We start from the raw sequence: 12,495 nt of genomic DNA, 5'->3' as shown, positions 1-12,495 counted from the left end.
TTGCCTTTTTGTCCGCGTCGGTAGTAATTATTAAACGTAAGAGAACACGTGAAGTCACTTTTAATGCTTGGTAATTAAATGTTAATATGTTTCCTTTATCCCTAATTAGTATAAGATTGCTAGATATTGTTGTGCGGTTATTAGTGTATGTGTGCGGATTACATCGTTACAAAAAAGGTAACATAAAAACATTGATTGTTCTGTGCGTCAAATTTCTGTGCTAATGTCTTGTCGAACAGCCGTTCGCCGGCTTTTTATATATAGTCGAACCGCCAACGCAGATCTAGCGATTTATAACCGCTAGCTTCGACATCAGAGCCACCCGTTACATCTACCAGGCCCCACGTTGGGCGCCAATGTCAGCGTGGGTGAGATACGCCTGTAGAGTGAAACAACTGTCCCCTGATACGCTTCCGTTTCTAATCAAACGAGTAACTGATGCGCCACCTCTCTCGAGGATTACTCGTCGGTTGTGTGCCCGGCTAGAGACCCGTCCTCAGAGCGGGTCGATCAATAGGATCCGAAAGAGGATGCGGAACGATCAAGGAGAAGGAAAATGCATAAGAACTACTCATTCTTCATACTCGGTCAGAAGATAGTTGGTGCTCACCGTCGTTCTATCCGTCTCAATTTCTCACGCTTCTCATCACCGGAGGAACTCACAATTCAAATTCCCCCAGAGGTGATTGAAGCAAAAGCGAGGAGATCGATTTCCCGAGCGACCCTCCCGGTGTACGAATTCAAACTAATAACTACTCGGATAGAACAACGTGGGGCACCACTTTTAAATTAAGGTAAAAATGTTGAGGGAAAGCATTAACTTATACAATACAAAATAAACTCAGACATCGAGGACCAAAAATGTGAAAAAGGGGTACGAAATAAGAATAGCACCACTTGTGGTTTCCTACAAAAACAAGATTATTTTTAAAAATTTACTGTGTAAAAGTAAATAATAATGCTTCTACAAATTATTTGAATAGATAACTGAATTTTAAGGAGTTATCCAGTATTCCAAAGGTTTTAAAAGGGGGATTTAAAAGCTGCTCCTCTAGCGTTAAGAATTTGATATTTGAGCTGCAATTCTTAACCAAACTACTTATTTTCTTCATTAAAATGACGTGAAATTATGAAAGAAACATTCGGGATTAATTATGAACCAGAATAAAAAAAGGTTGGAAATCAAAAACTTAGATTTTTTTCAGTAAACCACACTTTTTTCAGTTTCAAGTCGTAGATGGCAGCACTATCTTGCAGGTAAACCCAAATTTTGTCTCAATATTGATTTTCTTCTCTTATTTAGGCCCATATTCATCATTTTAAGGTATTTTCCCATCACAGTTTTGTGGAAGATCACGCTGCAGAAGCTTTTCCGGATTTGCAAAAGAATCACTAGCACAAAAATGTACATGCGCCAAAATTCCTGCTCACCTCAACTTCTGATTCAATTGCAAATCATGCCAATAATACTGCTAGCCATCTGGTCCATCAAGCTCCTTCGCAAAGTATAACTTTATTCTGATAATCGGTCCAAAAAATTCACTTTTAGTGACCTTGATGCAATTCTATTTTTTTTTTTTTTTGATTTAGTGATCTTAGAATTTTCAAAGCGTTCACACGGTACGTGTGTTTATTTCTTGACCAAAATCATCCAGCACTCCCTAATTAATCCCGGATATTCGAAAATGAGCATGAATTTGGTTAAATGGCAAGATAGTGCGCCATCTATGACTTAAAACAAGAGAAATAGTGTTTGACTATTAAAAAACATTAGTATTTTTGAATTCCAACCTGCTTTTTGGATTCAAACTCAGCCTAAAATGTATGTTTCATCATTTTACATCATACTTATGAATTTTTATGAAGAAATCAAGCAGTTTGAGAAAGTTTTAAAGCTCAAATATCAAATTCCTTAACGCTAGAGAAGCATCTTTTAAAACCTCTTTTTGTTACCTTTGAAAACCTTTGGAATTCTGGAAAACTCCTTAAAATTCAGTTATCTATTCTAATAATTCGTAGAAGCATTATTATTTACTTTTACACAGTAAATTTTTAAAAATAATCTTGTTTTTGTTGAAAAACTCAAGTGGTGCTATTCTTATTTCGCACCGCTTTTTCACATTTTTGATCCTCAACGCCAATTGCTACGTTCAAAAAAAGTAAACTTATACTTGATTTATCCGTTAAGCAATTCAGAACAAACTGTGGAAGAAAATTTGTGTAATGTTCAATCATTCTTATTTTAACAAGCAAAACACATATTGGTGCTATTCTTTTTTCGCTCACTGTATGTATAAAGTTGGGACATTATTCAAAAACCGAACTTAAAATTCAAACCCGATCATCTCAGGGTGGGGTGGACCAAATTTCAAAATTTGAGGTGCACTCGAATCCTTGTCTCATACTTATTAAAATACATTTGTTTAATATTATGCGAAAAATTTGCAATGTACTTAAAGTATATCAAATAGCTACTTAAGTCACCGCCCAAAAGATTGGGATTACCCCGTATCATGGTGTAACGGTCAAAAGTTTGGGATCAGTCCTCTAAAACATGCATAATTATTTCACGCGTATCTCTGTTAGCAAACAATGTATTGTTTATATGGTAAGCTGATTTGGAAGCTTATGAGTTTAACTAATGTTATGGATATTTAGTAGAAATATTTTTATAGACTAACTTTTTTAGAACTTCAGCAAAATTTTTATCATTTTCTGATGATTTTTTCCAAACAGTCCGACTGTTTTGTACGATATATATATATATAGCTAATATATAGCTATTTTATATATTTAAGTACATTCCAAATTTTTCACACAATATTAAACAAATGAATTTTAATAATATGAGACAAGGATTCGAATTCAACACGAATTTTGAAATTTGGTGCACCCTACCCTGAGAAGAACGGGTTTGAATTTTAAGTTCGGTTTTTGGAAAATGTCCTAATTTTAAGCTAAATTTATGTCATACAAACTCAATATTAACATTTTGTCAAATACTTACAAATAAGATTTTGCTCACGATCTCTTTAATGAGATCAAAAGAATTCCAATATGTAATAAGATGGCTGAGATTTGGCCGATCAAAATTTTCATGTTTTTGGCCGGTACCTACTTTCAAAAGGTGTTTTTCGATCAAGGAGTAACGAGCTTTAGCGATGTGTTCCTTTTAAAAAACTTCCGATCACCAAGATCGATGCGAGTCCAAAGAAATTCCAGATTATCCCAAGAATCAGCTTCAATAAGCAGGGGAGTTCAGATTTAACAGCAAGTAACACACTGCCTCCGGTTGACTTTTTGCTGTTGAGTAGAGTTCGATCGCAACGAAACACTGCGTAATCAGAGCCGATAACCTGGCTAGATAGAAAGCGATCATTAAGCCATGTTCCAGTAAAGGCGATAATGTCGTAGCAGGAACACGAAGTGTTAGCAGTACAGTATACATTCTTATAGTAAATGTTAATCGTGTCGGCCAGGTGGTGAGGTGTTAACGCTGAAACTACCAGCAGGCGTGCAGATAGTCGAATTTGCTGACAATATCGTGCTCATGATCACCGGCGAAACAATCGAGGAGGTAGAAGACCTTGCAACGGTGTCCGTAGAAAGTGTTGGCATCTGGATGGAGGGAGTTGAGCTTCAGATAGCTCACCATAAAACCGAAGTTCTACTCGTGACCAATAAAAGAGTTGTGTCGCACACGGATATTACTTCGAAACAGCATCTGGAATAGCTTGGAGTAATGGTCGACAATCTCTCAAGTTTTGATGCGCATGTCAAATACTGTTGAGAAAGTGCATCGAAAGTCATAGAGTCATTGGCCTGGATTATGCCGAACTGCCATGGTCCAAAGACTAGCTAGAGAAGTCTCCTTGCGAGCGTAGCACTGTCGAAACTATGATACGGAGGTGCGGCCTGGAGCTCCGCGATAGAGGTAGAGCGCAACAGATCCAAATTACGGAGCACACATCGGTTGATAGCCAAGCGAGTTTCCTGTGCATACAGGACCATATCAGCAGATGCAGCTTTTGTCCTCGCAGGCATGACTTCCATCGACATAACTCTGGAGGAGGATATAGTGTGTTATGAAGCAAGAGCTGTTAGAGGAGTGGGTAAAATTCAACGAGTAGCGTCTATGCTCAAATGGCAGGAGCAATGTGACGCATCGAACAACGAAAGATGGACGCATAGGTTAATCTCGCGACTTTCAGACTGGGTAAATCGGAAGTATGGAGAGGTCTACTTCTACCTGACGCAGTTCCTTTTAGGTCATGGGTGCTTTAAGCAAAACCTTCATCGGTTTAAGCTTATCGGCTCGCCTTATTGCCCGTAGATACGGAGGAATCGGCAGAACATGCTATCATTGTCTGCACCAGGTTTATTTCAAGGCGTCAACAACTTCAAAATTTGGAAACGCAGGAAATATTGTGAGTGAAATGTGTCGCGACGAACAGTCGTGGCGTGCTATAGTCGATGAAATCTCGCAAATCATGCGCGATCTTATTGGAACCAGGAAAGATGATGAACGGAGAGAGCGAGATAGTCAACCAAATTTGACAAGCTAATGGAAGGTCTTGGTCCTCGTATGACACTACAACTCAAAAGCAACGCGATCTTACACATTAAATTTTTGCCTCGATTTCCAGCAAAAAAAATTGCTGGAACCGTTCAGCAATCCAAAATTTTGCTGGAAACCAGCAAACGGTTTTCCAATTGCTAGATTTTTCAGCATTCGGTTGTTTTCCTTTCTTTTTTGCTGAAAAATCAGCAATCGATTTTCAAATTGCTGGACTTTCCAGCAATTGATCTAGTTTGCTGGAAAATCAGCAATCGAGTTGTCAAATTGGAGTCTGTTGTTTTCGTACGCTGAAGCAAGGTGAGACTGTATTTCACGAATTTTGGTTAGATTAATACATTCATTTTTTATTTTCCTCTATATTCTAGCAACCAGGCATCAAGGCAAGGGTAAGTTTTTATTGTGCAGGCAGCAATTCCATAAAAGATACTAATCAAAACTATTTTTACAGGTGGCGGATGATCAACACTTTGGCACAAAGCTGCCACCTCAGAGCCGGTGTTAGAAAGATGTAAAAAAAATATTATTTTGAAAATAAATAAATCCCTTATTGAAAATAGGAGAAAATTATTGTTTTTACATGCACAGCCGAAATTAAAATTAAATTTTGAATTAAAATATGAATTTGATTCAAATACTGCCGGTTGTGTTGAAAGAAATAGCTGGTTTCCAGCTATTTGGATTGCTAATTTTCCAGCAATTTGAATTACTGGAAACCAGCATTCACGTTTGCTGTTTTTTCCAGCAATTTAAATTGCTGGAAATTTTGCTGGAAAGTCAGCGGGACAAAAACCAGCAAAATTTTGCTGGTTTCCAGCAAAAAAAATTTGCTGTGTAGAGCGTGGTATAACCCCAACCTGGACTCATACGTGTGGTGGGACTTAAAAGGTCTTACGTACTCAGCTACGATCTTTCCTGTAGCAAAAGGAAGCGAAGATACCATTCGGGGTGATCGTGACGGGATTCTAGCTTGGTAGTTTCTCAATTGGGTATGCCTTGATGGTTAGAAATCCAGCGGAAGTGGATGCTGTGACGGGCGCGAGTTACTTTGAAAGCGTTACCTAACCGACACACTTCTCGAGGTCTCCGGGGTAGTGGATACTGTGACAGCAAAGTTACTATGAAAGCGTTACCTAACCGGCACACTTCTCGGGGTCTTCCGTACCAGTCTGAAGTTGGCGATAGAGGAAAAGGAGATAGAGGAAAAAGGAGAAAAAGGAAAAAGGAGAAAGATGATATGGAAAAAAACAAAAATTGAGTAAGAGGAAAAGGAAAAGGGTGAGATGTATAAGTGCATGAGCACAGTCTACCCCTTGATGTAGCATCATAGGGTGAAACCAAGAAGCATATCTGGCACACGAAGCCCAAGGTGGTTTTAGTGGGACGAACCCACTCACGGCTGCAAACACCCAGCTCTAATGTTTGAAGTCAAATTTTCATCTTGTAAAAAAATCGAGTCGGCCAATTAAGAAGCAGAACAGGAACGACGATCACTGGAAAGGCAAATTCCATCAGGCGGAGTAGGACTGTCGGTGATATAATACTTGACAGATAACGCAGGCTGTTGAAGCTGGTAGGAAACAGCGTGACTGATTCGAAGGGCTCAGGGATCTCCGTAGTTCCTAGTTCGTTGCGTCCCGTTGTCCCCAGAGGAAGTCATGGGATTAAATATTCCCTGGAAATCCCGGGTAGGACACTCTACACGCAATAGAATGTTTTGGGTAAAAACAAAGATTTTATCAGGTTTTAAGGTTACAATTATGGACTTTCAAGAAAATGGCGCAATTTTATTCTTCCGTTGAATGAAAGGCAATAAATAACCTAAGCCTGAATATCGATGTGCTAGAATAGGGTTTTGAAAGGGAATTTTTTCGAGAAATTCTAATCAATAACATAAACGAATCTATGATAAAAACGATAGTTTCATTAGTTTATTGTTGACGTCGAATTTGTGCGCAGTTCCGTTTCGGTACGAATTACTTACATATTAGCTCCCATAAGAAAAAGGCACTCATCTTCTGGCTATTCAGAAAATTTTGGATCCAGTTACCAATTGTTCCATTTTGAGTATTTTCGATGAGAACCACTCACACGGTAGAAGTATGCTATTTCAATATAATCCTACTCGGCCCTAATTATACGATTAACTGGAAACAAAACGGGTAGCTGCCGTTCTCAGCAATGCACAATTCAAAAAGTGTTCTATTTTGCGTTGCACTAAATACACTACCTTAGGTATACACCAATATATGTAATTCAAAACATCGCTTGTGTTAAGGTTCCTCTTTTAATTTTTTTTTTTTTCAAACTACAAACTTATTTTTACTAGTACAACTGTGATTAGATTTTTGTTTTATATAAAAGTCTTATTTACACTCGAACGCTCCATACTCATTGGATTAAAAACATGTTCATATAAAAAAAATATTTTAGTGTCCGCCTAGGGACAACTGATAGAATTTTTTCATCATTGAGAAGATTTTCAATTGCTTTTGTTTCTGGTAACGGCAAATAATTCCAAATTGGTATTTTTGGTATGATTATTCATGTTTCTTTTTATTTCGAAAACAAGTTTTTTTTTATAATTTTTAGTTTCATTTCATGAAAATAAGATTGTTTCAACTCCCATTTTAAGTATTGGCACAAAATAATCGACTTTTGTGACTAGGTTTCCTTCTTCTTGTTCTAATTATTCAGATATGCTTATACCGAAAACGCAGAATTAAACTCTCATTTCTTGCTTCTAGTCGCTAGCTATAAATACAGATTTTGACGTTCTTCCAACTCCTACCTTTTCTTCAAATAGTTGCTACTTAACTAACGTAGTCGCTTCTCCGTCGTCTTGCTTATAATACACTTTCGCTATTTACACGTGGCTGGTTTGAGGGTGTTGCTGTATTCGAGGTCACCGTCACTGATCATTGTTGTCGCGTCGTCATGACTGGGCTGGATTCGGTGGACGAAAGTTCGGAACTTCCGGTGGGTGCGGCACTCTTCTCGAACATCAGCCCATTGCCGACCGTGTTCCGGATCCAGTTGGAAATGCTTGAGGTAATCGAATTGTATATGGCCGGATGTGGTCGCTTACCACAGTTTCCGTGGTAACTGAGAATGCCCTCCAGACGCCACTGGCCGCTTTGCTCGGTGTGGCACATCAGCGGGGCACCTTCGTCGTTCTGTGAAATGAAAGAGTACTTTAATAAAAGATCGACTTAAGAAGGTTTATAGACTTACATAACAAGTAGTTTTGTTGCTGCTGAGGTAGCCCGCACAGATCGTTTCCTCAGCGAGCAGCCCATTGTAGTGGGCACTAGAGTTGCACTGCTCAGTCGGCATCGTCGGCACCGGAAGATACTTCAGGTATTGCTCATTGGTACTCATGTCCTGTGGATCAACACCCCAGCCGGCAGTCAGACAAAGCTCGTCCACTCCGACCTTCGAGTGTTCCACCATACAAGCGCTACCGATCATCTGGTTGAACTCCAACGGTTTGACTAGCTCTAGCAGCACAACGTCACCGGTATAGAGGAACTGTTTGTACTTGGCCTGTTCAAAATGAAACACAATATTTAAAAATCCATCCAGCCATGGAAACTGACAACAGAAGCATTACCTGAGGGTAGGGTACAATCTTGAGGATCTCTATGACCTGGTAGGAGTTGTTCCGGTGTTGGTTGCTGCTGCTGGCCGCGTCATCAACCTGGGAAGAGTTGAACAGAGAGGTTCCTGCGTACAGCATCCAGTTCAGGTCGGCCACGTTCCGGTTGTCGATGAACTCCGTCTTGCCCATGATGCAGGAGTAGCTGGCGAGGGCCCACCGGGGAGAAACTGTAAAATAAATTGGTATTAATTTCAGCAAAAACAATCTCCGACTCATATTGAAGAGATTGTTTCAAAAACGTTTAACACGAGTCTGCTAGATGGTTTATAATGTGGATAAGGAATGCGATTGATGTTGAACTGCGATTGCGTAGGGCTGAACTGTCGTGTAGAGCGAGTCCGATTCCACGGTCTGAAGCTACACAGATAAGGAAGGCATCGTCTTCTGCGTAGTGGATGACAAGAGAACGCCTCGTTTGTAAGTAGTACTCAAATACTCCACCTTCGTGGAAGTATCTGAGTACTGCTTTCTCGGTGATCGAAGTTGCGGGGATAACACTAGACCTTCTTTGCAGGGGAGGTTGTTGTGAATACCCACAGGTAAGATGGCTCTCGACGCCGGGTTAGCCACTTGAGTCGATGTAGGATGAAGTATTCGTCGGGAATCACTCGAGTCATTGCGTTAATTCCCTCGAGTGTGTGTGGCAGGCGGGAGTCCAGGATAAAGGATATTCCATACTAGGAGACAGTTGGTCGTGAGACGGTCTCATGTTCCCAACAACATTAAAAACAACAGACAACAAAATTCGTCTCAAATCAGAAATCGCAGTTAGGTGACGAACTTCGAATTCGGGTGATAAGAAGTCGGGCTTCAAGTCGTCAGAGGAGATGTCTGGCTTCGAGTCCCCAAGAGGAGAAGTTTTTATACACTGTACAAGATACAATGCGTCCAATTGCACACATGGATCCAGAGTAGCAAACTGGAGGGTACAGCCCAAGTAACAATTTAAGCTTTATTATGGTCAGCAAAATTTCGTTTGGACTATAGCATTAATCTTCATAAAAAGCTAAAGCGCATTCTATAACATCACCTGGACTCTAATAAAGCCAAAATTAGGCTATTTGGCCCTACCCTAGAAACGTCATCATGACATATCATTGTTGGTCATCAATGTTGGTCACCAAAGCTTTTTAAAAGCTATTATTAGGAATTTTCGTTTTTTTCGATTCTGTGAGTTCTCGGAGTTTTATTTTTTTTTCCAGCAACCATAATGGTTGATGAATGATGATTGCATTATTGAGATATTTATGATCTGGTAAAATTAATTGCCAAAATACCAATGTTTTAACCATATAATGAGCGTCTTTTCTACTGCCAGTCAAGATTTGAGGTAAAATGTATATGAAATAGTATCTTAAAATAAATGCGCCTCGTCAAATCTGATGATCAATCATGATGGAATTGATGGAAAATAGGCTTGAAAAAATATTTTCCAATGCTTGCATTGTGAATCCATCAACATGGCGGCATTTTGTGCCCTTCGATTTTGCAACCAACATGGCGTGAGTCAATTCATAGTTTTATTATGGTTTAATGATGACCCCAAAAAAAGCTACGATTTGACGTTTCTCTCGCAAGCCAACCAATTACACGCTAAGGATGAGTTCCTCATTTCATGAGTTGTTAATCCTTAGAACAGTCAATGAGGACATACATTTTAAATAAAAACGGATTGGTTGTTAATCACCCGTGGAATAAATCATGAGTTGAAGTCAAATTTCGTTGTCTGACGCCATCTTGAAATCCAAGATGGCGGCTTTCGCTGATCGTTCAAATGTTGTAAATGACTTAAAATCGCATGAAATCCCATCAATATTGGTATTGGGTGAAAGGGCTAAACGATTAGAAGTCGAATTTCGCTATCAGACGCCATCTTGAAATCCAAGATGGCGGCATCCGCTGAACTTTTAATGCTGTAAATGACCAAAAGTCGCATTAAACAACCACTATGTGGGTATTGGTTGAAAAAGCTAAACTAGAAGAAGCCGATTTTTTTCTTTTCGACGCCATCTTGAAATCCAAGATGGCGTCTTCCGCTGAACTTTGAAATGCTGTTAGTCACTGAGAATCGCATGGAAGGCCCACAATATTGGTATTTGGTGAAAGGGCTAAACTACAAGAAGTCGAATTTCGCTATCGGACGTCAACTTGAAATCCAAGATGGCAGCTTCCACTGAACTTTAAAATGCTGTTAATCACTGAAAATCACATGAAACTTCCACAAAATGGGTATAAGTTGAAAAGGATCAACGAGTAGAATACAAATTTCGCAATTAGGCGTCATCTTGAAATCCAAGATTGCGGCTTCCACTGAACTATAAAATGATTGAAATCATTGAAAGTCACTAGAAATTCCCACAATATGGTCATTGGATAAAATGGCTTAATCAGTTTAAGTGGAATTTCTCTATCAGATCCTCTTGAAATCCGAGATGGCGACTTTCGCTGAACCTTAAAATGCTGTAAATAACTAAAAAACCGCATGAAACGCCCACAATATGGGTATTGGCTAAAAGGGCTAACCTAGAAGAAGTCAAATTTTGCTATCAGGTGCATCTCGAAATCCAAGATGGCGGCTTTCACTGAACTTTAAAATGCTGTTAAACACTTAAAATCGCATGAAACTCCCACAATATAGGCATTGTGTGAAAGGACCAAACGAGTAGAAGTCGAAGTTTTCTATCAAACGACATCTTGAAATCCAAGATGGCGGCTTCCACTGCTTATGCTTATGATGCTTATGCTTATGATACGTGCACAGCCAGATCTTGTCAGCATCCCGGTGAGTAGTAAAAGTACATTTACTACTCATCTTAACTTGGCCGGGCCCACTGTGCAGTATTGGACGCAGAGACAACTGGAACAAAGGGAGGAAGAAACGTGGACAACAGTACCATACGTTTCCATGACTATAAGTGAGATTTTAACGTTGGGAGCACATATGCTAAATTTCTGTGCTCCTTGATGGTGGTCCGTGTGACTTCGTCCTTCTGTGGATGGAAATGATGTTTTTCTGTACCGAAATCCAAAACCCCATAGTATAGTTAATAATTTTACAAATTTCCTTATTTTCATTACTAAAAAAATTACAGTATTGCTTTAACTTCAATGTTAATAAGAATTTAGAGTTTCGGATTTCGATGCACAATCATTTCTGGTCTTTGACCTTGGATATAGCGCCTTTGCTCGCTCTTGAAAAGAAACATTGAAAGAACAAAAAATATAATTAGTGTAAGCATCCCCCCCCCTCCCCTTCAAAAAAAATATTTCAGCTTTTCTAAAAAAATATTTTAGCTTTTCTATGATTTATTCATATTTATTTATTTGAGTGGAAGATAAAGATGTTGATTTCGATTTTTCGTTGTATGGTGTTCTATGTTTCTTTTCTAATAACCTGTAAAAAGTCGAAAATACCGAAAAAAAACAGAAATTCTACTGTTTTTTTTTTCGGTATTTCTATACGGAGCTTCGCTATTTAGAAAAGTACAATCTTATAATAAAATTGTTCATTATTTAACTCTTTCCGAACATTTAGGGCTTAGATGATTTATCAACTGCATTTATTTTTTCTGAGCCGAGAAGGCATTCATATTCAAAGCTCTATCCTTCTCACTAGGATGGTAAAGTGTCATTAATAAAACCTTTTTCTCACTAGGATACCAATCTCTTTGAATGGTACAGTATGAAAAAATTAACACAGCTCCAATCCCACAATGAAGAAGGTCAAACTTAAAACTCCAATGAATTAAATTAAATAGAAAGAAAATACTTAGCTTTCCAGCCGTTTCCGTAACCTTTTCCCGACAAATCTAAGAAAATTTGATCGAAGCACTCCTTTTCCATTTCTGCGCATTCCTCTAGCTTCCAGATTTTACAGCCACTGTTATCCATTCTCAACTATTTCCCTTCCCTCTCACTTCCACAACATTGCCACTGTAGTTCGAACTGCTGGTTTTTTTTCCTAATTTGAAATATCACGCACCTTCACCAACCGAAATACTTCAATTTCACTTTTTCCAATTCACCAATATCCAATTTCATAGCACTTTGCCAACCGATTTCGGACGCGCCCGTTCAACGGTTCAGCAGAACAAGGGTGTTGGGAAAAATATCGACCACTCTCCTGGGAGCTCACGATCACTCCTACTTGATACGAATTGTAGCTTCAACTTTTAAAAACATCTACAAACCAGGGATTCAGAAGTTTTACAACACACAGCACATGCCAAAGCACATAATTCTTTTGGCAAAAGAATCC

The 12,495-nt window shown here is 39.0% G+C and overlaps 1 protein-coding gene across 5 annotated transcripts in view; it reads right to left on the bottom strand.

Moving 5' to 3' along the window:
• Window positions 1-6,480: 6,480 nt before the first annotated feature.
• The window catches only part of LOC129758486 (uncharacterized), a 250,910-nt gene continuing 244,895 nt past the window's right edge, over window positions 6,481-12,495 (bottom strand). For all 5 annotated transcript variants that reach the window (XM_055755989.1, XM_055755990.1, XM_055755988.1 and 2 more), the window contains 3 exons: window positions 8,190-8,404; window positions 7,811-8,122; window positions 6,481-7,752 (listed from right to left, as the gene is read on the bottom strand). In XM_055755989.1, coding sequence (XP_055611964.1) covers window positions 7,495-7,752; window positions 7,811-8,122; window positions 8,190-8,404 — 785 coding nt within the window. In that variant the 3' untranslated portion in view covers window positions 6,481-7,494. The remainder of the gene's footprint in view (window positions 7,753-7,810; window positions 8,123-8,189; window positions 8,405-12,495) is intronic.

Source organism: Uranotaenia lowii, chromosome 3 (assembly GCF_029784155.1).
Source record: "Uranotaenia lowii strain MFRU-FL chromosome 3, ASM2978415v1, whole genome shotgun sequence".
In the NCBI taxonomy this organism is placed as follows: domain Eukaryota; kingdom Metazoa; phylum Arthropoda; class Insecta; order Diptera; family Culicidae; genus Uranotaenia; species Uranotaenia lowii.
Note: the sequence above shows the minus strand (reverse complement) of the source record. Positions and strands in the feature narration are given on the sequence as shown.